The sequence below is a fragment of the Alligator mississippiensis genome, chromosome 1, assembly GCF_030867095.1.
Source record: "Alligator mississippiensis isolate rAllMis1 chromosome 1, rAllMis1, whole genome shotgun sequence".
NCBI classification, from domain to species: domain Eukaryota; kingdom Metazoa; phylum Chordata; order Crocodylia; family Alligatoridae; genus Alligator; species Alligator mississippiensis.
The window spans coordinates 68,435,409-68,460,540 of record NC_081824.1 but is presented as its reverse complement, the minus strand read 5'-3'; the positions used below and the strand labels follow the sequence as shown (position 1 = coordinate 68,460,540).

Genomic DNA, 25,132 nt, shown 5'->3' with positions numbered 1-25,132 from the left:
GCACAGGGGGCTGCTTTGGAGCCACTGGGAATTTATGATGGGGCAGCTCACTCTGGAGACAGGGCAGAGCCGCTGTCTGTAGCCTGCACGCTCTGGGCAGGGACGCACAAGCAGGGGATCACATCTCTGCCCCAGCTGCTTGCAGTGGTAACAGCCTGGTCTGGAGCTGAGGCAAAGCTGCGATCACTGGCTTGCGTGCCCCTGTCCAAAGTGTGCAGGCTACAGATCACAGCTCTGTCCTGGCTCCAGAGCAAGCTGCCCCCATTGCAAGTTCCCAGCAGCTCCCTGCACTGCTCAGCCGAGTGGACAGCATATGAGGCAGCAGCTGGTTTTCATGGCAGCCCCAGCCTGAGCTTTCCTATGTAGGTGTGGCTGGGGTCTCCATGGAGACCAGCCCAAGCAATGCGGGCAGGGGCCTCTGGGAAATAGAGTCCATGGTTGACTGGATCTGGCCCGCAGGCCAGACTTTGCCCATCCCTCCTCTACTCACTTGAAATTCATATTCCCGTATCTCATTGTAACTTGGGGGAAATAAAGCTTCACTTGCTAAGCACCAAGAACATTATCTTGTGTTATACAGAAAGTGTTCTTTTTAGATCCTTTGTAGACATTTGTGGTATTTTTGCTGGCAGACTCTTGGGACAGCTTATCAATTTATGTTTCGTAAGCACATTCCTACTTGAATAGGGACTTAGCAGTTAGTTTATCCCTCTGGTCCTTTACTGCACGTTCCATTACGGATCAGGTGTTGTCTCATTGTTGGGCATCGCCTTTGCCTCAGCCTGAATGAGGACTTGGGGAGTGTTCTTTGTTTTAGTTTTGTGCATTCTTTCTGCATAACAACTAAGATAGGGTCTTTCTATCTATCCAACTTAGCCAGATCTTTCATCCACGCTCTCAGCATCTCGTGTACCATGTTTTTTTCTTGTCCTGAAAAATGCTGTCATACCTGATTTATGTCTATTCAGAACGCTGCTGTAAAAATCACTTAGATCATGTCAGCCCCCTTTGCGTTCTTCTGCTGGCTACCTCTTCTGATGTCACACTTAAGCATCTTGGCTGCTTGCAGATGTTAAATACGAAACAAAATAAGTGCTTTACTAGAAGAAGCAGTGCATTACTTTGACCCAGTTCTGCAGTATCTGTATAGATTGGGCATTTCAGTGGAGCTTTTTGGTGCTTTTATCTAAAGCTGATTCAGTCAGCTATTAGGTAAAAGCACCAGAAAAGCTACACTAAAGTTCCTGATCTATGCAGATGTCGGACTTGCCAGGACCAACGACTGTGCTATCTTCTTTGGGTGTGTGCTGTGCCATTTTTTTTTGTTTTTCTTTAACATCTGCAAGCAGCGCTTGTCTTCACTTTCAAGGTCCTTCATGCCCTCCTTGAATATAGAGGAAAAGCATCATAGGTTGATTTGATGGTTGAATCTAAGTCTTTATCAGTTTCATTATGTTTTTCGAGCAGAAGCTTCTCATGCTTCTCTGTCTTGTCACCCTCTTATAACTATGTTGTGATATGTGCAAGAAGGAAATAATATATGGCACCAATTAGGCTCTCAGCCGTAATCAGTTGATTTTAGGCTTCTGATGCACTTTGACTGTAGCCCAGGGGTGAGCAAAATATGGCCTGTGAGCCACATCTGACCTGCCAAATGATTTTATCCAGCCTGTGACTACTCCTGTAAAGGAGAATTGTATCCGGCCCATGCTTGTCCTGGCTTTCGGTGCCTCTTGCCCTTCTCACTTTCCGTAGCTTGCTACAGCAGCCACTCATTCCTCCTGCCCCACAGCCCCCAATGTTTGCTCCAAGATGGGCACTGAGCTTTTGGCCAGGCTTCTGCCTAGCAAGGCTGTCTGTGCGCAGCTCTGACTTCGCAGCTGTTCACAGACCAAACAGCTCAGCCCCCTGAAAGTTGAAGCTCAGGTAAGTTTCTCCCCACTGGTGTAGGGAAGAGGGCCAGGAGCCGTAGGTTATCCAGGCGCTGCCAGGCTGGGGTCTGGTAGGTGCCTGGGCATCGCTTGCGTAGTGCTGCACTATGTTCTTGCATGCCATTTAAGGTGCAGCTGGCGCAACTCCTGCCCAACCCTGAGTCCTCAGCACACAGTGGGGTTGGGCAGGAGCTACTCCAGCTGCACCCATGTGGCACAAAGTGATACACAGGAACACAGCATGGCCTGGCCTGGCTACATGCTGGGGACTCAGGGGTGCAGGGAGAAGGGGGAAAAACAGCGTGGTACCAGCCTGGCCGGGCCTGGATAACCTGTGGCTTCCAGCCGTCTTCCTTCTGCACCCCCTCCTGGAGTCCCTGATGCACAGCTGGGCTGGGCCAGTGTCGCATTTGTGTTCCTGCATGCCACGTTGGCCCACGTGGGTGCAACTGGTACAGCTCTTGCCTGACCTGGTTGTGTGCTGGGGACTTGAGGTGGGAGAAGGGGGCTAGGAGCTGTGGGTTATCTGAGCCTAGATGGGCTGGTACCATGCTGTGTTTTTTCCCTTTCTTCTCCCTGCACCTTGTCCCAAGTCCCTGGCATGCTCCCTGGTCAGGTCAGGCGGAGCTGCTCCAGCTACACCCACATGGCTCAAAGTGGCTCACAACACTCCAGCACCAACCTGACTGCCTGCCAGGAACTTGGGACTGGAGAAGGGGATGCAAGGAGAAGGGAACAAGGGTTCGGTTCCCCTAACGCAAGGGTGGGCAATTATTTGGGCTGGAGGGCCAGCTTTGTGCTGTGTGCCAGGCTTTGTGCTGTGTGTCCTGGACTGTTGCTCACCTAGCCAATTTCATGGTCTAAATAATAAGTAGAGCTGTTCTGTAGAACTCTCTCCATACATTTCCTATTTGTTAATCTCTAGGCTAGGGACAAAAGATGCACATAAACCAGTTTAGGTGATCAAAACTGATTTAAAACTGTAACAGAATATAAGTTTAGTGCACATAAACCAGTTTCAAAATGGCCAAAACTGGTTTAAGATAAACCTGGTTGAATATGGTATCAGATTTAACCGATTTGCATCAACTGGTTTATGCAACTTCTGTCCCAGACTCCCTCCTACTTTAAGTTAAACCAGAGTCCCCCAGCATCCCAGATGCTTTGCAGCCCTGAGCAGGGCTATGCTTTCTGCTCCAGAAACCAGGGCTGGCCCACCCCTCTGCTCTCTAACTTGAGCAGGGGCAGGGGCTTGGCCAGACACATGGTCCTCTGAGGTAGTGAGCAGGGAGGGGGTTTATTTCCACCCCCTCCCCCACCTCACTGGGGGACTGTGGCCCCTGTCGGCTATTTTTGCTCTCCCCACTTCAGTGGCAGGGGAGGGAGCATGGCCAGAGCTGGCTGGCATGGCCCCTGCCATCTACCTGCCTTGCCAGTGGCTGGAGCTGCAGGGCTGAGCTGAACCAGCCTGAAAGTGCTGTTAAGAGCAGAGGAAGAGGGGACAGCCCAGGCTGGGCCAGGCCCTTCCCAGTGGGCTGCTTCAGCCCAGCTCAGGTTGAAGCTGTTGGGCTGAAGGAAGCTCCCCCCTGCTCCGAGTAGTGCTGCACAGTGCAACAGGAGCAGGAGCTAATTAGACTAACCTGCAGAGATTGAATCAATTCAGGCTCCAGCTTTTTGAATGTCTGCCCTAGCCCTTATGTCCTGCTGTTGTTCCATTAGCTCTCCTTTTAGCCACCTACAAGCTATTGTGTAACTGCTGCGCAGCCACAGAGTGTGGATTATATGTAGATAAACATCTTGGGGAACCAGTTACTTTGCTTAACCAAGCAGTATATTCACTGTTGATTTAGGCTGTTGTCATAATCTGAAATAAACTATATAAACCAAATTTAGTATAAACTAAATTGAAAATACTAAAGTTGAATGTTTTCCCAATAAAGATTTTTTGTAACTGAAAATATTTGCTAGTTCAAGAGTAGTTTTATTAGCCATCATATTTGTATTAATTTTGATTGTATTGTTCTTACTACACAGAATTGAATCTAATCAATAGCAAGTAATCCAACAAAACCGGATGCCTAAACTATATACCTAAAACCTGTGTTAGCACAGTTAAATATTGAGTTACTTTTATTATACAGTTAATATGCACTTATATATACTTGTGTACAATACACGTATACATATACTTGTATATTAATAGACTTTCATTATGCAGTTACTTTTATCATGATTGTGATTTTTAAGGTAAAATTTAGACAATCAACTTGGAATATTCAGCATCTTGTGCCATTAGTGTAATTATTTTTGGTCACCTTGTCTTCCCATCCTCCCTAGGATTGAACCAAGTTCTCAGTCAACAAGCAAACCAGGAAGTAAGTCCTTTGGACAGCATGATACAGAGGCTTCAGCAAGAACAAGATCAAAGACGTTCTGGGGAGGCAGGAACTAGCAATATCAGTCGGTTAAGCAGAGGTAGACTTTGCTTTGCTATATAAACAACTTATATATGTGAAACGGCAAATTAATGGATACATCTGAATTACATGTATTACTGTTTGGGGTGGGGAGAGCGGCATAATATTCCACTTTCCAGTCATTCTGTTGATCATTGTGGATCACTTTTTTAGGATGGATTTGTTTAATGGATTCATTTCACTAATGCTAAAATGAAGTTAGAGTGTAATATTACAGTACACATATAGCAAAACTTGAGGAATTTTGCAGTACTATATAGTGTTTAGATGAGAATATTTATTGTATTAATGTTAGCTAATCCAGATATGGTTAGTTGCTGGACAAAAATGCTGTAGCTTCTACACTACAGAGAAAAAAAAGAGAAAAAGTGTAGGAGCATTAGCAAGGTCCACTACAGTTTACTTGCTGTAAGTACCCTTGTAATCTGCAGAACTATAAAAACCTTGATTAAAATTAGAAGGCAAATGTGAAGGAGCAAGAATTGCAAAATTGAAGGATATGGGGATTGAAATTTTATTAAGAATTTGAGTTTGTCCCTTTGAGGTTTTTTTGTTTGCTTGCCTTGTTCTGTTCTTCATTAAATCACTTATGCTTGCAAACTGGAAATCCAATAGATAGGGCTCACCCGTCACCAAATACGTTACAGTGGATCATTTTTTTGTTTGCTTGGGGTTTTTGTTTTTTTTTTAAGGGTAGTATTCTTTTGTACTTCCTAAGGAACAGCTGAATTCAGGGAGGGAAAGCTAGCGCACATGCCAAAACAGCTTTAGAACCAAAATCCGTTAGCAAGCACTTTCCTAATTTCTATGTGATGTTAAGATACTTCCTTTACTTTGTAGGTGAGTAGTTTTGAAGAGTAGTACAGTGGTGGAACATGTCTTGCCTAGATTCTTTCAGTCAAAAATAGTTGATCATCAGCTTGTATTTTTGAGCTTTTTTTTTTTATATTGCTCTGCTTCTTGCTTGCTAATTCTATAATCCTGTGTTGGAATGAGAAATTTTCCTCTTGCAATTATTGCTATACATAAATCCAGTTAATACTTTAATTTAATTCATCTTTTACTTCAGAAAAATGTAGTTTGTAATTCTATTTTTGATTTTTGTTTCTGAGAATTTTTTCTTAGAATCCAGATTAAGTACACCTGTATTAATTTTGCAGGCTCTGTAAGTACTACCTCAGAAGTACATTCACCACCAAATATAGGTTTAAGGCGTAGTGGACAAATTGAAGGTGTGCGACAGATGCATAGCAATGCACCAAGAAGTGAAATAGCCACCGAGCGGGACCTTGTAGCTTGGAGTCGAAGGGTTGTGGTACCTGAATTGTCATCAGGGGTAGCCAGGTAAGGCTGTCTCTTCTGAAAGTTATTAATTAGATTAAATTTGGATTTTGGTCTAGGTGGCATGTGACCATGCAGTTACTTCATTTTGGTATGTATATTCCTTGATGGGTTTTTAATTTTTGGAAGAGGGGGGATGATATCATGAGGAAGAAATTAACTTCTAGGAGAGATTGAATAAGAAAACAATAGTTTGGCACGTGGTGTGGGGGGAGGTTGTGGGGCTAACTTTTCATACTATGCAACAGGGACATATTTGCCTAAAATTAGTTCTAGTGTCCTAGCTGTAAGTAGTAACCCAATATTGTTCAACTGCCATTTGCTGACAACACCCTGTTTTTACATTTTAACTCCTTTTGGCAAAGATAGTACACCAGCCCAGAGCAACATTTCTGAAAGTAATCTAGATGTAATCTTAGTGGTAAGTTCTTGTGAGGCAGGGTAGATTTGCAGCTTTATAGACTAATTTAGAGATGCATAGCATATGCTTTCCTAAACAACGACTTCCTTCAACAGACTGTGAAGGTGTTGCAAGTCTAGCAACAATGTTGCTTGCAATCTCCTCATTTTAACTTTTTTGCCTCAGAAAATAACCTCATTTCAGAATAAATTTATCCCTCAGTATTCTACCATAGCCATGGAATTCATTCTTGAGATAATTAGTAATGGCTCTCTGTTGATGCTTCTGGTGTTGCTTTGCTTCTGGTCCAGTGGTTGCTTGAAGCCCTCGTCTTAGTGGCCCTTTTGACTCTGTGCCCTGCATTCAAAGAGCAGTTCCAGAGACAGGTCCTACTGGCTGAGACCTGATTATTTGTCTTGGCCCCTGCTCAATTTTCAGGTCTCATATTCGCAGAGCAGGAGAACTTTACAAAGTGGAGGAGCTTCTTGACCCCAACGTGGTGTTCCACTTCTGATGAAGTACTTGTACTCCCAGATAGTGGACTTCAGTAGAGGACATTGGTGAGCCTTTCTTTGCCTTGTGGCAAAATATCTTCAAGACAGTCTGCACATAGCCAGCTCATCCTCTGTGTCACTGGGGATTATATGACAAACGCAAGTTACTACTTCCCAGTTACTTGGGAAATAGGTAAATAATATCAGGCCCTTTTGTGGGGACCAGAATTTTTATGTTACCACCTTGTGCCATGTTTTTTATTCTTAACAGGCAGGGGAAGGTAAAACGAGCTTTATGATAAGAAAGGATAAGGAATCAAAGGGTAAGCTTGCTAGGAAGGAAGTCTTGTTCATGTGCCATTTGTCAATTCTGGGTAGCCAACTACTATGTACTGTTGATCTGCTATAACTTTGGACTTCATGAATATCTGGCATACTTTGTTGATTTGTCTCCAGACTTTTAGAAGACCTTTATTTCACTTCTTACGAAGGGACAGTTCATGGCCAAAATCTCCATATGAGATAGCCTTGATGCAGCTGATACCACACCTTCATCAGTGGCCATAGTGGTGATCATGAGAAAGTCTTCTTCCCTTCTGGGCTCTTTTTTCTAAGGAACTGATTAACAGGGTGGAGAACATTCCCTTTTTTGTATCAGAAATATTTAACTCCAAGGTAAATGAGACTCTATACATCGCCAAGGACACCAGATACTTTCCTTTCTTTGGGGGCAAAGGAGAGAGGACCAACTAATTTGGCCCTCCGGGACAGATCCAAATCTGGAAGTGTGTGGGACCTCATGCGTGCTAGATGACCCAACTCCAGTGTTATACTGGCTTGCCACTGCTTGCTGCCTATTTTTCCCTACAGCCAATGATGACCAAAGTTCCCAAATTTGGTGATGGGCAAAGGCCTGGGGGTAGCAGTGACATTTACCTTCTGGGTTTCAGAGCTACACCAGTGTAGTGGCTTCAGTAGCAGCATCAACAAGCCCTACAGGCCAGAATTAAATCACTCACAGGCTGTCAGTTGGATAGCCCTGCTTTAGGGTGTTTATGCACTGCCAAGAAGTACAGATACCAGCCTTATAGTCAGAGATGTTGATACTGGTTTTATGACCCAGATATCTTGTTCTGTGGGGACCAAACCCTCAGATTGATAATGACCTCTCGTTTTGATAATAGGCTAATTCTTCTATGATAGCAGATAAGAATAATTCAAACAATTTGATATCTACCAATCCGAAAGCTGTTGTCAGAGGTGTGCGGGCCGGGAGCGGTTCAAGGCTTTCGGGGGCGTGTGGCGGGCTGTGGCCAGCAGCCCTGGCACGTAGGTCAGAGAATTCGGCACGACGGACTAGAATTAGGCACGGACGCGTAGCAGTTGATTAAAGATAATTTTACTTACTCCGTAGATGGTCGCGGTGCAGGCAGGAAAACCTTCGCTTAAGTTGCAGTTACAAACAAAAAGAAAACTCGCTCGAACAAGACCCGTAGAAAACTCGAGCCTCTTAAACCCAGAAAGAGCTCTGGATACACACACACACAAAGTTTGCTAGGCTCCGTGGACCGAGTGCGCAGGGAAGGGTACGTCGAGGGATCAGGCGGCGACGGGGAGAGGCTAGAGGTTGATCAGGCCCCTGTATCCTCCTTAAGGCACACGCTGGGTTCGTTGGACTCCGCAGCACTTAGAGTTCTTCACAAGATGTGAAGTTCTCCTTCTCCTCCTCCACGAGATGGTTGTGGAGTCCTCCAACTTGGGTGGAAACCGCTCAAGCCTCTTATATGGCTAGCAAGCCAATCGCTAGCCGCCACGTGGGAATAATTCAGAAACAGCCAATAGTGGGACACAAATTTGCATGCGAATGGCGGGAACTCCTTTGCACTGGGGTTTTCTCTTTGCAACTGAGAATTGCATCTTGCAAAGAAAGCTCCTCGTGGTGGGAAATAATTCTGCAGTGCCGAAGCGCACACAAAATCATACCCTTGGGTCATGACATCCCCCCTTCCTGAAGGCACAGCTGGATTATGCCACATGCTCGTCACTCAGGTCGCCAGTGGCTCTTATAACGGGTCATTGAACTAAATGGATAAACATAAAATCAGCTAACATAAGAAGTTCGTTCTCCAGGGATCGAATCAAATAAAGCCGGCACAAATACATATACACGTAATCAGATTCATAACAAAAAACTGCACGATCAGGATTTCAGTGGGCATCATGGCGAAGTTGCACGTCAAGCCCTCACTTCTGCCGATGATGTTATCCTTCTTGGGGCTTCTCTCCGCCACGCATTCTGAATTCCGGATCTGTGAAAAGAATTCTCTTAAAACAGTTATTTCACTAATATTTACAAAATTCACGTGGAACCACACTATCATTTCTAAAACATATAATACAGGTGTTTGCTACTCCGGACAACTGTCTCTTGCACACTCAACTGGATGAAATTGTTGAGGAGCCGTCATCTAGCTCTTCCAGATAATGAAAACCTAACTCATAGGCCAGTTGCCATTGGCCTGTGTCCCCTAAAATCTGAAGTTGCCGCTTATTGAGTCCAGAACGCTGTAGGAGAAATCCAAACATATATCGTTCCTCTGGTGTTCTCTGTGGCAATGATGGAAGATCGGATTCGCGATGTCTTGCGCCTTGAGCCTCGGTCGGGTGTCGACGTTCCCGATCACTAGATAATCTTGGCTCCATCAGGATACGCAGTCGTGATAACTGACGAAGGAGGTTACTCACGGGTTGGTTCACCATTGGGTTAAGCAGAATCCGGAGGACAGCGATGTTCTTTCGTCCATAAACCTTAAGACAGCTATCTATGCTGTGAATGGTCACTGGAACGGTTCCAGGGTTTCATAGATGACGGTGAGGCCATGGTCTTATTCGCTGGAGTGATGTCAGTCCCAGTGCACATGCTCTGGGGTTCCAAGCACAGTACAAGACTCCGATGATTGCTAGCATGAGTTGCTCTGCGCCGGTATGTTCTGGCCGTCCGTCATGCCATGCGTGGGCTTTTTGACCAATCAGTCGTGCAACAAGCGCTGGCAGTAGAATAGGCCAGTGAATGTTAAACGCCACCATGTCGATGTCAGTGACATGTCCTCTACTCCACGAAGCTTGTCTGACCAAGAAGCTTGCTACTTCCTGGTTCAGCAGGTCGGACCCAAGTTCCACGACCAAACGTCCCAACCATACAGCTAGAGTTTCTTCAGGTTGGTTTCTTGATTCTCTGCACAAATCCTGCAGTTCAGTTCGGGTGCGAGCGTAATAGGTAGTAGCAACTCGGCTGGTTGTTGCTACAGGCTGATCTGTTACTTCGGGAGTCGATGCTGCTGTTATTGCTTCAGGCAGGAGGGGCGGATGCACTCCTCTGCTCGATTCTCCCTTCTGTCGGCAAGAAGGCATGGTCGCCAGAAGCGACGCTGCGTTGGTGGGCGGAGTCGCTGGCCGAACTCTCGTGAGTTCCTCCGAAGCTCCACCTTTCTCTTCCAGTTCTTCCACGCGGTCTCCCTCTTGCTCGGCGCCATCTTGATGTGGCGTCTCAAGATTTTCTTTCGCAGCCGCTTCTTTGACCGCTTGAACGGCCATATGCAGCTGGGCTTTCAAACTTAAATTCTTTTGCATTAAATCGGTTACAGTACGAAAAGTTGCAGTTAGCATTCCCCCCTTGTCGCGTTTTGGGGCCACCCTCTCATCTGCGGCACATCCCTCCGTCTCCAGATCTTCGCGGAGCTCGGATGGAAGCTCACGACCCCTCAATCTAGACGCTAGCATAAAGGGGGCGAACCGGTCGATTGGCACCGGTTCTTCACTTTCCCGAGCACATCTTAGGCAACGGGCACACTCCTGGGTGAGGGTCAGGTTTACTGCGCCTGCCGGGTTGACTCTGGCGAGGGACACAGTGTTGAGGGGCCTAAACAGGACCCGCTCATCATTCATTATACACCCAAATGCCACGTGGTGAAGATACACTTCCCTCTCTCGGGGCTCCGTCTTCGGAAGCTCCCTCTTCTCCCTTCAGTGAAAGGCGTCCGCTGATAAACCTCTCACCCGTTCCGCCCGCCTGGTGGTAAGCGATATGCACTTCCACTTCCACGAAGTTCTCTACTTGGCATTTTCCACTGCGCCAGGGGCAGTTCTTAACTAATTCTAGCTCCATCGTGCTTTCCCCGGATCCCATCCTCGTCGCCATGTGCGGGCTGGGAGCGGTCCGAGGCTTTCGGGGGCGCGTGGCGGGCTGTGGCCAGCAGCCCTGGCACGTGGATCAGGGAATTCGGCACGACGGACTAGAATTAGGCACAGACGCGTAGCAGTTGATTAAAGATTATTTTACTTACTCTGTAGATGGTCGCGGTGCAGGCAGGAAAACCTTCGCTTAAGTTGCAGTTACAAACAAAAAGAAAACTTGCTCGAACAAGACCCGTAGAAAACTCGAGCCTCTTAAACCCAGAAAGAGCTCTGGATACACACACACACAAAGTTTACTAGGCTCCGTGGACCGAGTGCGCAGGGAAGGGTACGTCGAGGGATCAGGCGGCGACGGGGAGAAGCTAGAGGTTGATCAGGCCCCTGTATCCTCCTTAAGGCACACGCTGGGTTCGTTGGACTCCGCAGCGCTTAGAGTTCTTCACAAGATGTGAAGTTCTCCTTCTCCTCCTCCACGAGATGGTTGTGGAGTCCTCCAACTTGGGTGGAAACCGCTCAAGCCTCTTATATGGCTAGCAAGCCAATCGCTAGCCGCCACGTGGGAATAATTTAGAAACAGCCAATACTGGGACACAAAAAGAAGCATCCTTCATCAGCAGTCCCTTCAACTCATCATTCTCTACATCATAACCAAAATCTTTGGGATGGTCAAGAGATGCAATCATTTCCTTAAGTTCCATTTATTTCCCTTCCTTTTGCTTGTGAGCGGCTTACTTTGTTTTCTGGAAGCTTGGCACTCTGTCATCATAGCTCACTGTAACCATCCTGTTGCACACACTTTCTTCAGTTTCCATTTTCAGTACCTGTTCAGCAATTCTTTTTGAGATTATGCTTTGGTATGGGATCTTTTTCTTTCCTCTTCTCTTTGGGGTGGTGCTTAGAATAAGCTCTTGTACAGCAAGGGAAAGGGGCTATAAACTAGTTACTTTCTGGTCCTGAAGAGGATGAGGTTCTCTTTCTTGGATGTAAATAAAGCTTAATTTTTTTTTTTCATTTGTATACTCAGTGTGTATATATAAGTAAATAATGCTACATTCATGGTATAAGAATGAAATCCTATACTCATTTGCAGAAATACTTTTCTGACAATTGTTTTAACTTTGGAAATTCTTCAAATAGATGGTGTTAACTGACATGGCTTCCAGCCACGAACAACTGTGCTTGAGTAAAGACACAAGCTTCCCGGATATATTCCAACTGGATATTCTGGGTCTGTCTTGAAGTTTGTTGCAACGACCCAAGAAAAAAAATACTTTCACAGAGTTTCATCCAAAAGAATTTGGTTCTTAACTCAGAATTACAGTTTGGGGGCTAGATGCCAAAATAAGTACAATGTTAGTAAGTCAAATAACTCCTTTTAGGAACAAAATTCAACTTTAGAGTAACCACTATGACAAGGCTAACTATCATATTTACTCATATACCACACGTGTTCCCTGCATCCAACCCTTCAGAATTGGGGCATGTGTCTTAAATATGAAAGCTAATTTTTCTTTGCTGAAATAGAAACAGAGATGGATAGAAGTAGTCACATTTTGTTCTAACAGCTGCAAACATGCCTGGCTGCCAAGGTGGCCCTAGGAAGCAGAAGAGGTGGAGTCTTGTATTCCCTCTCTTACAGCTACAGTAGCTATTGGCTTAGAACTGTGGCTTATGCTTGAAGCAGCAGTTGAGCTATCTCTGGGCAATTGAGCTGCTTCATGCTATCTGTAGTATCTTGATGCAACTTGTGGTGTGGAAGAAACATGCTTTATATAAGTTCCTATCTAGAATAAAACTATTTACAATGAAGAACTACCAGTCTTGCTGCTGCCCTTGCAGGGGTCTGGGCCCTAGCCATGTTCCTGTACTATCACATCCATAAGTTCCTGCTACCTCACCTATGCTGTCTCCTAGCATGCCACTCTTCCTGGACATGCTGTATTTCCAGGTGGACTTATTCTTGTCACGTAGTCAGCCATGACTTTTTTTCCTCTGCCTTCCAAAAACAAGGTGTGGGTCATATTTGGGGGCGTGTGGTATGCAACAAAACAAGTATTTGAGTCCTGATTGTATTCAGGGGGTTCATTTGTGCCGCTGGATCCCTGCTAGAAGTAGAAAAAATAACGTATAAAGAATGCGGTAAATATTTACCGTTTTCCTTCACCTAGAGATCCAATTATAGCTCTTTGCCCTAAATCTAAAATTAATATGTCTTCAATTTTTCTTTTTTAGTAGGCAGGAAGAATGGAGAGCTGCAAAGGGAGAAGAAGAAGTAAAGATATATAGATCAGAAGAGAAAAGGAAATATATTACAAGTCATGTTCCAAGAGAGAACAAAATACCTTCTTTCTCTAAGGTAAATAAATGCCCATCCAGTTGTTATTACAATATTTTTCATAAAACGTTTTGAGTATGCTGGACCAAAAAAGTTCATAAAAACTCACTTCACTTAAAATTTCAAAAGAAATCTCTTGATGTATTAATGTATTTAGATTTACTCTGAATAAAAGAGCACCTGCCTCTTGTTAGTCGTTTAGAACAAAATTTAAGTTTTGCTCTTGAAACTCTGTGAAGTGGGACTTGGCTCTGTTATGTTTGAGAGCAAGAAATCATGTGTTCTTTCAAAAGTGTCCTGCAGTTCTGTGTATGTGAATAAGTCCATCCCTTTTAAGGAATTCGAAGTGGAGCTTACAACAAAACCCATCAAGGTTCATGAGAACTCCAGCCTGGGTCAGTAGTTTGAGTGAGTTGCTCAAAGTGAGAATAAAAAAAGTCACTCTTAGTAATTTTTGACCACCTCTATAGGCTTATTATCAGTAACAAGGCTATTGCAGCTCTGGAGACCTTTTTCATACTGTGCTGGGTAGTAGTTCATAAAACAATCAAAGGATTCTGGTTGGTCTTCTGTTCGCATTGGGTTACTGTAAGAGCTGTAATCAGGTGGCTTGCATTCAAAATTGCATAAGAATGTAGGATTTGCCATTTTCAGAGCAATCCAATAACCCATCTAAAGTTTTTGGTCCAACAAGTGCAAGTACTAGATTCTTCAGAGGAAGAGGCAAGAAAACCTCCTAATGGACAGTTTTGAAATACATTGCACAACTGGGAAGTTGTTGTTTCTTTACCCCTTAATTTTAAGTCTGTCTTGAATTGGGAAAACCCGTGCCCCAAATTGTTGTTGTTTACGTAATTGCCCTTTTTTTAACCTTGCTTAGCCTGTGCCTAGCACCTTTGCTCATTCAGTAGTCTCGCTGCTACAGTGGGCTGCAGGAACATCTGTTTTTTCTGCTGAGTTCCTGAGAGATTTATAACATGTCAGGAATATCGGGCTAAGTGATTGGTCAGTTCTTCAAACACCTTCCCCCCCCCCCCCCCCCCCCCCCCCACACACACACACACACACTTGTTTTAAGGAAATATTGCAACCGGTAAGTTGACAAAATCTACATGGACAGTAGTGATTTACACGCATCAGTAACAGTCACCTTTTATAAGTCCTGGAGTTCATTGAATATATATAGTGTTGCTTTAGTGTATCTGTGGACATAAAATTGGTATGCTTATGCTCCCTTTCCCTGTCCTCTTCATATTCATAACTCATGTTATGATTAATAAGCAGAATCCCAAAGGGGTTCTGGATTAGTTAGATGTCAGGTGGGCTTTAAAAGTCTCTCTAAGGTGGGGGTGGGATCCTTTTAATTCTAAAATGTCTGTATTGTTATTGATCTTATTAATCATTTTTATCTGATATTTATGTGTGTATGTTCACATGAATTGTACATTGAAGTGTTAAAACATTCTTGTTGTGCAGTAAGTGCACACCTATCCATACTTTGTTGTAAATTGGGGTGGAAGCAAAAGTTGCCATACAAATCTGTTTTCTGTGTTTGTGGTATGTCTTTAAATATTTTAATTTAGTGTTCATATTACAATAGTATGCAGAAGCTGGTGAGTTCTGTGCTCTGCAAACATGGGGACAGACTACAGTTTTTTTTCCAGAGAGATTGATTAGAAAAAATGTGAAGACCTAGGACCTAGGAGAGCTGATGGGAACTGTCAGTGCAGAGAAACTATTTTCACATATCTGTATAACTACAACAACTAGTAAATGATAGATGCAGGAACTTAAATATTATGTACAACAACCCTGCGATGACCCCCCCCCCCCCCATACTGGCACTTTTACACTAAAATCACTTAGCCAGATATACCCATAACATGACATGCGGTACTTGTACAATGGTTTTTCAACAAAGCAGGTTGCATTTAGATAATGTTAAATATATTTCTATTTAATTTTTTTAATGTATTATCTGATCCATTCTAATAATATCACTAATATAAAAATAGTTAACTCATAAATATGCTTTCCTTTGTTCTTGTTCCCTCTGACATTAACATTTTTGTTATGAAAAGGCAATCAAAATAACCCTGAACATGTAGAGGAAATCAAAATATTTAATCAGAGATGCATTTTAATTGTAATTTCATTGGATTATAGTGAAATATTTCAGAAGAAATTACTAAATTAGTACAGTGGAAAAGACTAATGTATTACAGCTATTTGTTGGGGAAGGATCCTAACTGAAAATATTGCACTCTTCTTTGTGGGAAGATGATTTTTAAAAATGAGTAATTATTCCCAAAGTTATCATCAAGCTGCTAGAGAGGTGGCTGCCTGGGCCTGTGGGCTGCATGCTCATCCCCTCCAAATTGCCTGCAGACCATCAGTTGGACAGCCCTGTATGGGAAGACCAAACTTTGTTATATGTCCATATTATTTAATCCCTAATGTTTTTATAACACTTAATATATTGTTTGGATGTAAGAAAAATATGTAAAAAGAGCAGAGATTTAAGTAACTTTGAGCATTGGGCTGTTCTTCACGGAGAGTCTCTGTGGAAAGGGTGGTCTTTACTTTGGCCAAAGAGGAACTAAACTGGGTGTACATCCAGAACACAGTTTTGGAAGATTGTTCAAATAAGGAATTGGGGAGCAAAGTTTATAGGTAATCGCTGAATTTAGGCAAGACCGTCTGCTAAGGATGTCAGTAATGTAAAGGTATCTCCATTCAGAAAATTATAGGGCTAAAAGTGTAGTTGATGGAGACTGGAGACATGTTGAAATCGGAAAGAAATAGATGTTAGAAAAAAAGAAGTAAAAAAGCTATACAGTGGTACACATATGTCAGTGTAAGAATTTGGAAATTAGAAATCGTAATGCTGAAAAAGGATGTAGTAAGCATAACTGAAGCATAGTGGAATGCCAGAATTCAAAAGAATACTGTAATCCTGACTGTAAACTGTACTGAAACAGCAAGTTAGGTCATAGAACTTGGGAAGTAGCCTTATTTTTAACATACTTTATCATAAAATCTATAGAATTTGAGGGGAGCATACCATAGTAAAATCTGATTGGAAACAACTTCAAAGTCAGAAGAATAAAAAGCAGTCTAGGAGAACTAGGAGCGCTATACTTAAAAGCTTCCACATCAATGGGATATTGAACGTACAAAATTAAAATAGATAAAAGGTTAACAGGCTAATTAAATCAGCTACTTACCCACAAACTGATCTGACGGAACAAATTTAGAGCAGAATTTCCCAGGCTTTTCCAGCCCAAGACGCATTAATAATTTTTTTTCTGTGGTGCACAACCCCCTCACAATTTTTTTTTGACCACGTACAAAGTCGTTAGAGTGTAGCATGATGTAGCGTCTCATGTCTGCACCAGAACAGCAACATTACACAATATACTTTGGTTTGGTCTACAAGACTAATTTATATAAATGACACGTTTTATTTATTTATTTTTTCTAATGCACGACATTTTTTCCCAAAAATCTGCGGCGTGCCTGTTAATTTCTAATGGCACACCAGTTGGGAAATGGTGGTTTAGAGAACCACATCCTAACATGTTAAATTTTATTTTCTTGAAGCAGCTAGTTTTGAGCACAAGGAGGAAAAACTTGATTTCTCCTAGACAATGCCAAAGTAGAATGTTAGACCACAGTGTGTGCTATATCTCCAGCTCTTTGTATTGTTAGCCAAGAACCCAAAGGTGCGGGATTTTTGGCCCATTGTTTTATACAGCTCCGGATCTTCAGCTGTTTAGAACTGCTTTGAAATTAGTAGGTTGGATCTGGCTTAAGGTGATAAGGGCATAATCCGCTTCATAGGAATTTAATACCGATCCCAGATAGAAGAATGCAGCATTCAAACTAGGAAGCAGCCTACACAGCACTAAACATCCACTGTATCCATGTGCTTTGTACAAATGCTGTTCTGGACAGATGGTCTGTTTTTAACTATGTATTTCAAATACTGGGAATGCTGTGCTTTGCTGCATTTATCTCTCAGAATAATCTGTTTTGCAACAGCTATCTTTTTGAAAGCTTCTCTGGATATGGTTCAGTAGTTAGCAAGAACGATGACCTAGAGTAGGGGTGTCAAACATACGACCCATGGGCCAGATCTGGTCCATGAAGCCATGTGACCTGGCCAGCAGGTAGATAAACTGAGTCTGTACACGTGTCCAGATCCTGTGTGCCTCATATGGTGCTCCAACTGCGACCTGACCAATGCCCCATAGAGGGGGGAGGATCACCTCCTTGGACCTGCTTGAGATGCAGCTGTGGATGCATGACAAGGTGTGGTTGACCTTCCTGACCACATCCCCACACTGTCGGCCCATGTTCATTTTGGCATCAGTAAGGACTCCCAAGATCCTTTTCTGCCTCTGCATTGACGAGAAGGGAGTTCCCCAGCCTGTAGGTATGCTGCTGCTTCTTCCTCCCCAGGTGCAGCACCTTGCACTTGTCAGTGTTGAAATCCATCCTGTTCTCATCTGCCCACCCATGTAACCTGTCTAGGTCTAATTGCAGCCTATTCCTCCCTTCTAGCGTGCTCACATCCCCCCACATCTTGCTTGCTTGTGCTGTCTCAAGTTGTTCATGTCTTAATCAATTTAGTATGAGTCAAGTTTCCTAACACAGCATCAGTACCTAAAAGGGATTTTCTATAGCAAAATTAAACAGAATACAGTAAAATCCTTGCTATCCAGTATTTAAATAACCGGAATCTTCACTAACCAGAATTTCCGGCTGACTGCGGGGAGGGGGAAAGCTCGCACGTGGCAGCTGCCGCTGCTGCCCACCGCCCTGCACTGCTGCTGCTGTGTGTGCAGCCACCACACACGCACACACTCACCCTCTTTCTCTCTTTCTCTCTCCGCTGGGGGCTGGGGAAAGCTCACACGTGGCAGCTCTGCATGCACGGCCCTGTGGTGCGGCTGCTTCGCTGCACTGCGTGTGGCCACTGCCACGTTCTCCCCCACCCCCGCCCAGTGTTATCTGAAAACCCTGCTAGGTATTTCAAATAACTAGAGTTTTTACATGACTGGCAATCCCCTTACCCCAGGGATACCGGATAACAGAGATTTTACTGTAGTACTTAAATTTGGGCGCTCACATGGCAAATGAAATAAAGACAGAAAATTAGACAAAATTGGAAATACCATAAGGCGGTTAGAGCTCAGAACAGTTTGCCCTAGTATTTTGCGCCAGGCAAACAACTCCTGTGTATTCATGTCTCACAATACCAGTACATAGGCCTACAACAGCCAACAGGTTGTGGTGCCTATTGTCTAGTGTCTTAAAGATTTTGCTCCACCCAGTCCATCCAAGCTGTACGTATTTAAGGAAAAAAGTGCTGCTATATGGCTAAGCAAGGAACAGCTAGATTTACCATAATAGGGTTTTTCCCCATATAAGTATATTTTGGAGTTCTCTTGACCTTTTTTTGCATCATATGAGTTGAATTGGTTCCTCCCTTTTTTCCCCAAAAGAAAGATCTAGAAAAAGAGGTTCAACAGTTGTCTGTCAGAAGTGGAAGTGTAGGCCTCCTACTTACTGTCAGAACGGAGAGGGAACCAGTAAGATTAGTGGGTGCATCTGCATGTGCCATTAAGGTGATGTCATAAACTCCAGTGCAGTTTGCACCATTTACCGTGGCACCTTAATGGCATGTGTAGATGCTTGAACTGCTGTGGTCCAGGGTGCATGTACAGATGCTGCACTGGGGACTGTAGCAGTTTGAGTCAGGGTGGAGCCAGACCTGGGCTAACACGGGATCTGAGGGGTCAGCTCGGGGAGGTGGGGGGAGGGTGGCATAGGCAGGGATCTGCCCCCTACTGCCTGGGCTGACCAGGCGCAATCTACACCTGGGTCAATGTTTACATGCGTTTAGGTGCAGTTATTTTCACTGCCGTAAGATAGTACTGTCAGAGACTACTAGCTTGCTGTGGCCTAATAGCATCGCACGTGTACACTGTGGTGCTTTACGCTGCAGCAAATTAGTCTACTGCCCAGTTAATTTCATAGACTTTCATAGACATTAGGGCTGGAAGGGACCTCGGAAGATCGAGTCCAGCCCCCCGCCAAAAGGGGCAGGAAGTCAGCTGGGGTCATAGGATCCCAGCAAGATAAGCATCCAGTTTCATCTTGAAGGTGTTCAATGAAGGCGCTTGAACGATCTCCGGTGGCAGGCTGTTCCAGACCTTGGGGGCTCGGACAGTAAAGAAATTCTTCCTTATGTCCAGCCTGAAACGATCTTGTAGTAGTTTGTGACCATTCGACCTCGTCATCCCTTGGGGCGCTCTGGTGAACAAACGTTCCCCCAGATACTGGTGGTCATCCCTGATATACTTGTAGGTGGCCATCAGATCACCCCTGAGCCTGCGCTTTTCCAGGCTAAAGAGCCCCAGGGCTCTCAGCCTGTCCTCGTAGGGTCTGCTTCCCTGACCTCTGATCATGCACGTGGCTCTTCTCTGGACTCTCTCAAGCTTCTCCACATCCTTTTTGAATTGTGGAGCCCAAAACTGGACGCAGTACTCCAGCTGCGGCCTCACTAAGGCCGAGTACAGGGGGAGAATGACGTCCCGGGATTTGCTTGAGAAGCATCTATGGATGCAAGCCAGTGTTTTGGTCGCTTTACTAGCCGCAGCATCGCATTGCAGGCTCACGTTCATCTTGTGGTCAATGATGACCCCCAAGTCTCTTTCTTCCATAGTGCTAGCCAACATAGCACTGCTGAGCCTATAAGGATGCTGCAGGTTTTTTTTCCCCAAGGTGAAGAACCTTGCATTTATCGGCGTTGAACACCATCAGATTCTCATCCGCCCACTTGCTGAGCCTGTCCAGGTCAGCCTGGATCATCCGCCTGTCTTCTGGTGTGGATGCTTTGCCCCAAAGTTTGGTGTCATCGGCGAACTTGGCCAGTCCGCTTCTGACTCCAGTGTCCACATCATTAATGAAGATGTTGAACAGTATGGGTCCAAGGACAGAGCCCTGGGGGACCCCACTGGTCACAGGACGCCACGATGAGTGACTTCCATCAATTACTACCCTCTGGGTCTGACCCCGGAGCCAATTTTCCAGCCAGTGGATCGTGGAGGACCCAAGGCGACAATTGGCCAGTTTCTCCAAGAGACGATCATGGGACACCAGATCGAAGGCTTTTTTGAAGTCAAGATATATGACATCAATCTCATCTCCCTTGTCCAGGTGTTAGGTCACCTGGTCGTAGAGGGAAATGAGATTGGTCAAGCAAGACCTACCCGCAACAAACCCGTGCTGGCTATCCCTTAAGATGTTGGCGTTGGCCAGTCCATTGAGGATGGCCTCTTTAATAAACTTTTCTAAGATCTTCCCCGGGATAGAAGTCGGGCTGATGGGCCTATAGTTAGCCGGATCCACTTTCCTCCCTTTCTTGAAGATAGGCACCACATTGGCCTTCTTCCAGTCTTCGGGCACTACACCAGAGTGCCAAGAGTTTTCAAAGATCCGCGCTAGAGGCTGGGCTATGATGCTCGCCAGCTCCTTGAGTGCCCTGGGGTGAAGATTGTCAGGGCCTGACAATCATGTCTGTAGATGCACCCAGAGAGTGCATGTTGGCTGAGGCATTTCTGGATCATAATGCTTTTATGAATATGGTTCATATTATACGTTTTTATCAGTACCGCGTTATTTTCTTTTAGACAAGACAAGGTTTGAATCCCAGGGACTATTGTTGTTTTTTCATCCACTCCAGAACTCCTAAGAGTAAATTTTCTGTCTAATAAGCAGTCTGATTGAAAGAGAGAAGATAAATGGCATAGTCTTCGCTCTTCTGGCATCTAGGCAAATTTCTATAGGTTCTTTCATTTTTGGCCAAGTCATAACTTCTAACGGTGGTATAAGAAACACAAATTCTTAACTTCATCAACATCTATGTGATGAAAATTTGGATTCTTACACAAGAGAATGATGAAGGGGTTTCAGAGTTTGTGTCAGTTAAACTATTTAATTCTGATCTAACATCTTCCCTAGTAATTAACAGGTTTTCTTTATAGGTTATCAAACATTTTTTCTGAAAACTTGAGAGTATATGCCTAAGGAGTGGTTAAGGGTATTATGAATTTTGTAGAGAAAAGATAATGGCAATATTTCTGGACTTGCTGAAAATGTCCTCTCTGAGAAGTTGTTAGAATGGGATAAATGTGTAATAAAATATGCTTTGTGGTAACAATTTATTGTTTATTGCTGTAGTGCATATATAGATTATAGGTTTCCCTAACTTTATGCTGGACATGCATTCCTGGAAAACGGCACGTAACTTGAATTCGCATAAAGGGAACCCACTTTACAATGTAACAAATAGGGACCTCGCCTATACTGTTCCAGGACCCTGACTGTACTGACCCCCAGGCCCATTTCTACCACTTTTACAAGACAGTTTTGGCACTCACCAACAGCAGACAGTACGCGCAAGCATGGGGCACTATCATAATGGGGATGGCAACTATAGAAACATGTGTTGCAGACAATGAGCGAGGAGCACAGATCCACACAGGAGACTGTATTTTGATGCGTGTCACTTCCCAAAATGCACCACAAAGCTGCTGACTGCATGCTTCCACCACACCAATCACATAAGAGTGAATTAACCTTGCATCTAACACATTTTTGGTATAAAAAGGGTCATCGTATAAGAGTGAATTTGCACATATAAAACCTGCATAATCGCAGGTTTCTCTTGCTTTCAGAAGTTTCAGTTCGCCAAAGATATCCTTGTGCTGTACAAATTGTCTCAAGGTTCTTCGCTGTGGTTGTGTACAGCAGCTTCAGTAGCAATTGACAGGTCTGTTTTTGGTTATGCTGTTGCATGCAGGTGATGAGGCTGTTGGTTTTAACACCTTTGAACCTTATTATTCGAGAAAAAGAATTCAGTTACATCAAGATATAGAAATAATATAAAAATTTAAGTCACTGGCTTTTAGAATTTACTAAAAAGCTGTTACTATCCTTAAAATTCATACATATGTTCTTTCTTAGCTTTTGACTCTTCCAGCACATGTTCTCAAGTTTCTGATTTTAGAGTATTAAAGATTTTTGCTGTCATATAGAATTCTCTCAAAAATGTTTTGTTAGAGCTACTCAGAAATTAAACTGAAACAATTATAAAAACACATTGACTGTTTTTCATGTGCATGTCTTTATAGAACCATTCGCACGACCACATTCTAGATGCAGGAGACTCAAGAAAGCAACAAGCTAACCAACACAACTACCGTACCAGATACGCATTAGAAGAAACTGCCAGGCCTGCTGAAGAGTTAGAAAATGGAAACAGTTCATCAGATGTAAGAGTTTAAATAACAAAGCAGCATTTGAGATTATTTACATTGCTTCAAGTAGCTCTAGGAATTGCTGGTTTTGAACTTCAAAATTTGTTTTTATTGTTGATCTTCAATTACATGCTCATCTACCTTTGCATAGGTGTTAAGGTAATAAACATTGCCCCCACATTTTATGCGTGCATGTGCACACAAAATTTCTTAATGGTTATTTTCAGAAAATAATTACATGTGCAAGTCCTTAAAACTTCAGTGTAGCTTCAGTGTCCATTTGTGTTCTTTCAGCAATTGACCTACATAATAACGTAAATTAGTCAGAAATGAGAATCTTCACATAAACATGAAACAGTTAGTTTGAAGAGATCAGTGTACATTTAAGTCCACACAAATCAAAGACCATTTTTATTTGATATGTGTATAAGTTTAACAGTTTTATATGAGCAAATGAAGCATGAACTGCTGGTTTTGTTAGACTCTAGGTAACTAAATGAAAGAGGGAGGAGGACGAATCATATTATACAAATTCATGGAAAGCATGAGTGGAAGTCTAGAGTCAAATATGTAGAATAGGATTTTATAGCCAAAAGGAGATAGCTTATTTAAAAATAGCTAACTTTTTTAAAAGTTCAGGTGAAGAGCTGTTAAAAGACTTGCATATCTAAGTGTATGCTGTTTAAAATTCTGCCTCTATTCAGATGTTATACACTACTTACTTAAAGCATAATGTAATGACTTTGCTAATCCCTTGCACATGCAGATATTGTGCCCAGTTAGATTTCCTACAATACAGGGTCATATTTTTAAAAGTGTGCACTAATTTCTTCAGTATTCTAAAATGCAGATTTGGATATACACAAATTTGGGAGGATAAAAAAAATAAAAAAAGTTTATGGACTTTTAAAAACCCTTCCCTTCGTGCTGACACAAAATCTGGCTGTGGAGATGCGTCTGCATAATTGAGGATAAATTGCTACTTTAGATGTGCATACTTGAGTAGTATTAAGTTTAATTTGGGGTCTGAAGTGTTTGTATGGTTAAGAATATGACCCAAGTTTTAACACAAAGCCAGACAGAATTTTTAATAGTAGTCTGTGCCATTTACATATCATTATAAAACATTTTAGCACACTCTTGTCTGCATTACCAGTAGTTATGGAAATTGTGTTCATTGCTCTCCAACATGGAAGGCAGCCATTTTGTTGATAGGGACCAATGCACATGATTTAATGAAGAAAGGCTTTGTAGGGGAAATAGAAAAATTAGTTAACGAAATTTAGACCCCTGGTACATGATCATTTAATGGCACGATTGTATCTGTTCCCTAATCCCAGAAATTATGCCTCCTGCCACTAATCGTGGAAGCCAGGGAAGGTAATAAATAGGGGATTGATAACTCCATATATGTCCAGTTCAGTGCTCTCCCTTCAAAGCAAGTGGTGCATTGCAGGGTTGATTTGCAGGCAGGACATGTGGTTTTGGGATTGGGGATCAGATTCCAGTTGTGCCATTACAGCTTGCCAGCACAGGGCAGGCCTGAGATCATGATCTCCCCTGTACCAGCAAGTAGAAAACCAGCTGCCTGGCAAACCAGTGTGGTCCCAGGGCTGGGACAGACCACCACAAAATTATTCTGTAAAATGTGTAATAATTTTGCAACTGGTTTCCTTTGCACCTTAAACTGAATGTGTGGCAGAGTCCCTACCATGCAGCTTAGTGCCAGCCGCATGGTGCAGTTCGTCTCTGCCCCAGGACTGCACTGGAGCTGGTTTGAGACTCCAGTGTGGTCTAAGGCTGGAACCAGCAATCAAGTGGATGTGGAGTTGTCAGTTGATTGTCAGTTTCAGCACTGGGACTGCACCAGAGCCAGTTCAGGGCTCCAGTGTGATTCTGGGGCTTTGACTGACAATTGGCTGATTGTACCTCCTAGCCCTGGGACCACACTGGGGGCCTGTCCCAGGGCTGTGCTATGTAGCCAGCATCAGGCTGCATGGCAGGGACTCTGCCACACATTCAGTTTTTCTCCTCCCTTTTTTCATGTGTGTGAAGGCTTTCAGGTGTTTTTTTTGTAGAGGCTTGCTGGTTCAGCATTAATTTTTTCTACTTAAGCATTTAAGAGATTATATAATAGGGTTAGAGTTTAGTACACTTTTAAAAAGTTAAATTTAACATAGTAAATATGATATAAACAGGAAAAGATTATTTTTGAAAAAAATCAATCCTTATTTTAGAGGGTCCACTTCTGTGGAAAGGGTAGATTGGTTCATGTAATGGGGTAGGTACTGTTGTAAGGACTTGGATATCTTGATGGACAATTTCACGTGCTATGACAGACCCCCTTTTTTTGGTAATGGAATCCAAAGTGCAAGCAATGTTTTTATCTTGGACTTCCCTTGATTTTTTTTTTGTTTGTTTTGAGGCATTTTTTAAATCTCTGAACAGTAATTATGCAAGCATGGCTTATATAACCAATCTTCCTGTAAATAAATATTGTTAGCTTACTTTGATAACAGAAGCCTTCTGGATTTTTTTTCTTTTTAACTACAATTGGCTCTGCAGAACCAGTTTAATAGCAAGATGATAAATCTCTTTTCTTCTATTCCTTTACAAATTGTTAACTAAATT

General features: G+C 43.3%; 1 protein-coding gene across 3 annotated transcripts in view; it reads left to right on the top strand.

Annotated features, from left to right (window-relative positions):
* PHIP (pleckstrin homology domain interacting protein) overlaps positions 1 to 25,132 on the top strand; it is a 166,558-nt gene that overhangs the window by 91,943 nt on the left and 49,483 nt on the right. For all 3 annotated transcript variants that reach the window (XM_059731372.1, XM_059731376.1, XM_019496868.2), the window contains 4 exons: positions 4,269 to 4,406; positions 5,569 to 5,752; positions 13,070 to 13,193; positions 22,376 to 22,516. In XM_059731372.1, the coding sequence (XP_059587355.1) occupies positions 4,269 to 4,406; positions 5,569 to 5,752; positions 13,070 to 13,193; positions 22,376 to 22,516 (587 nt within the window). The remainder of the gene's footprint in view (positions 1 to 4,268; positions 4,407 to 5,568; positions 5,753 to 13,069; positions 13,194 to 22,375; positions 22,517 to 25,132) is intronic.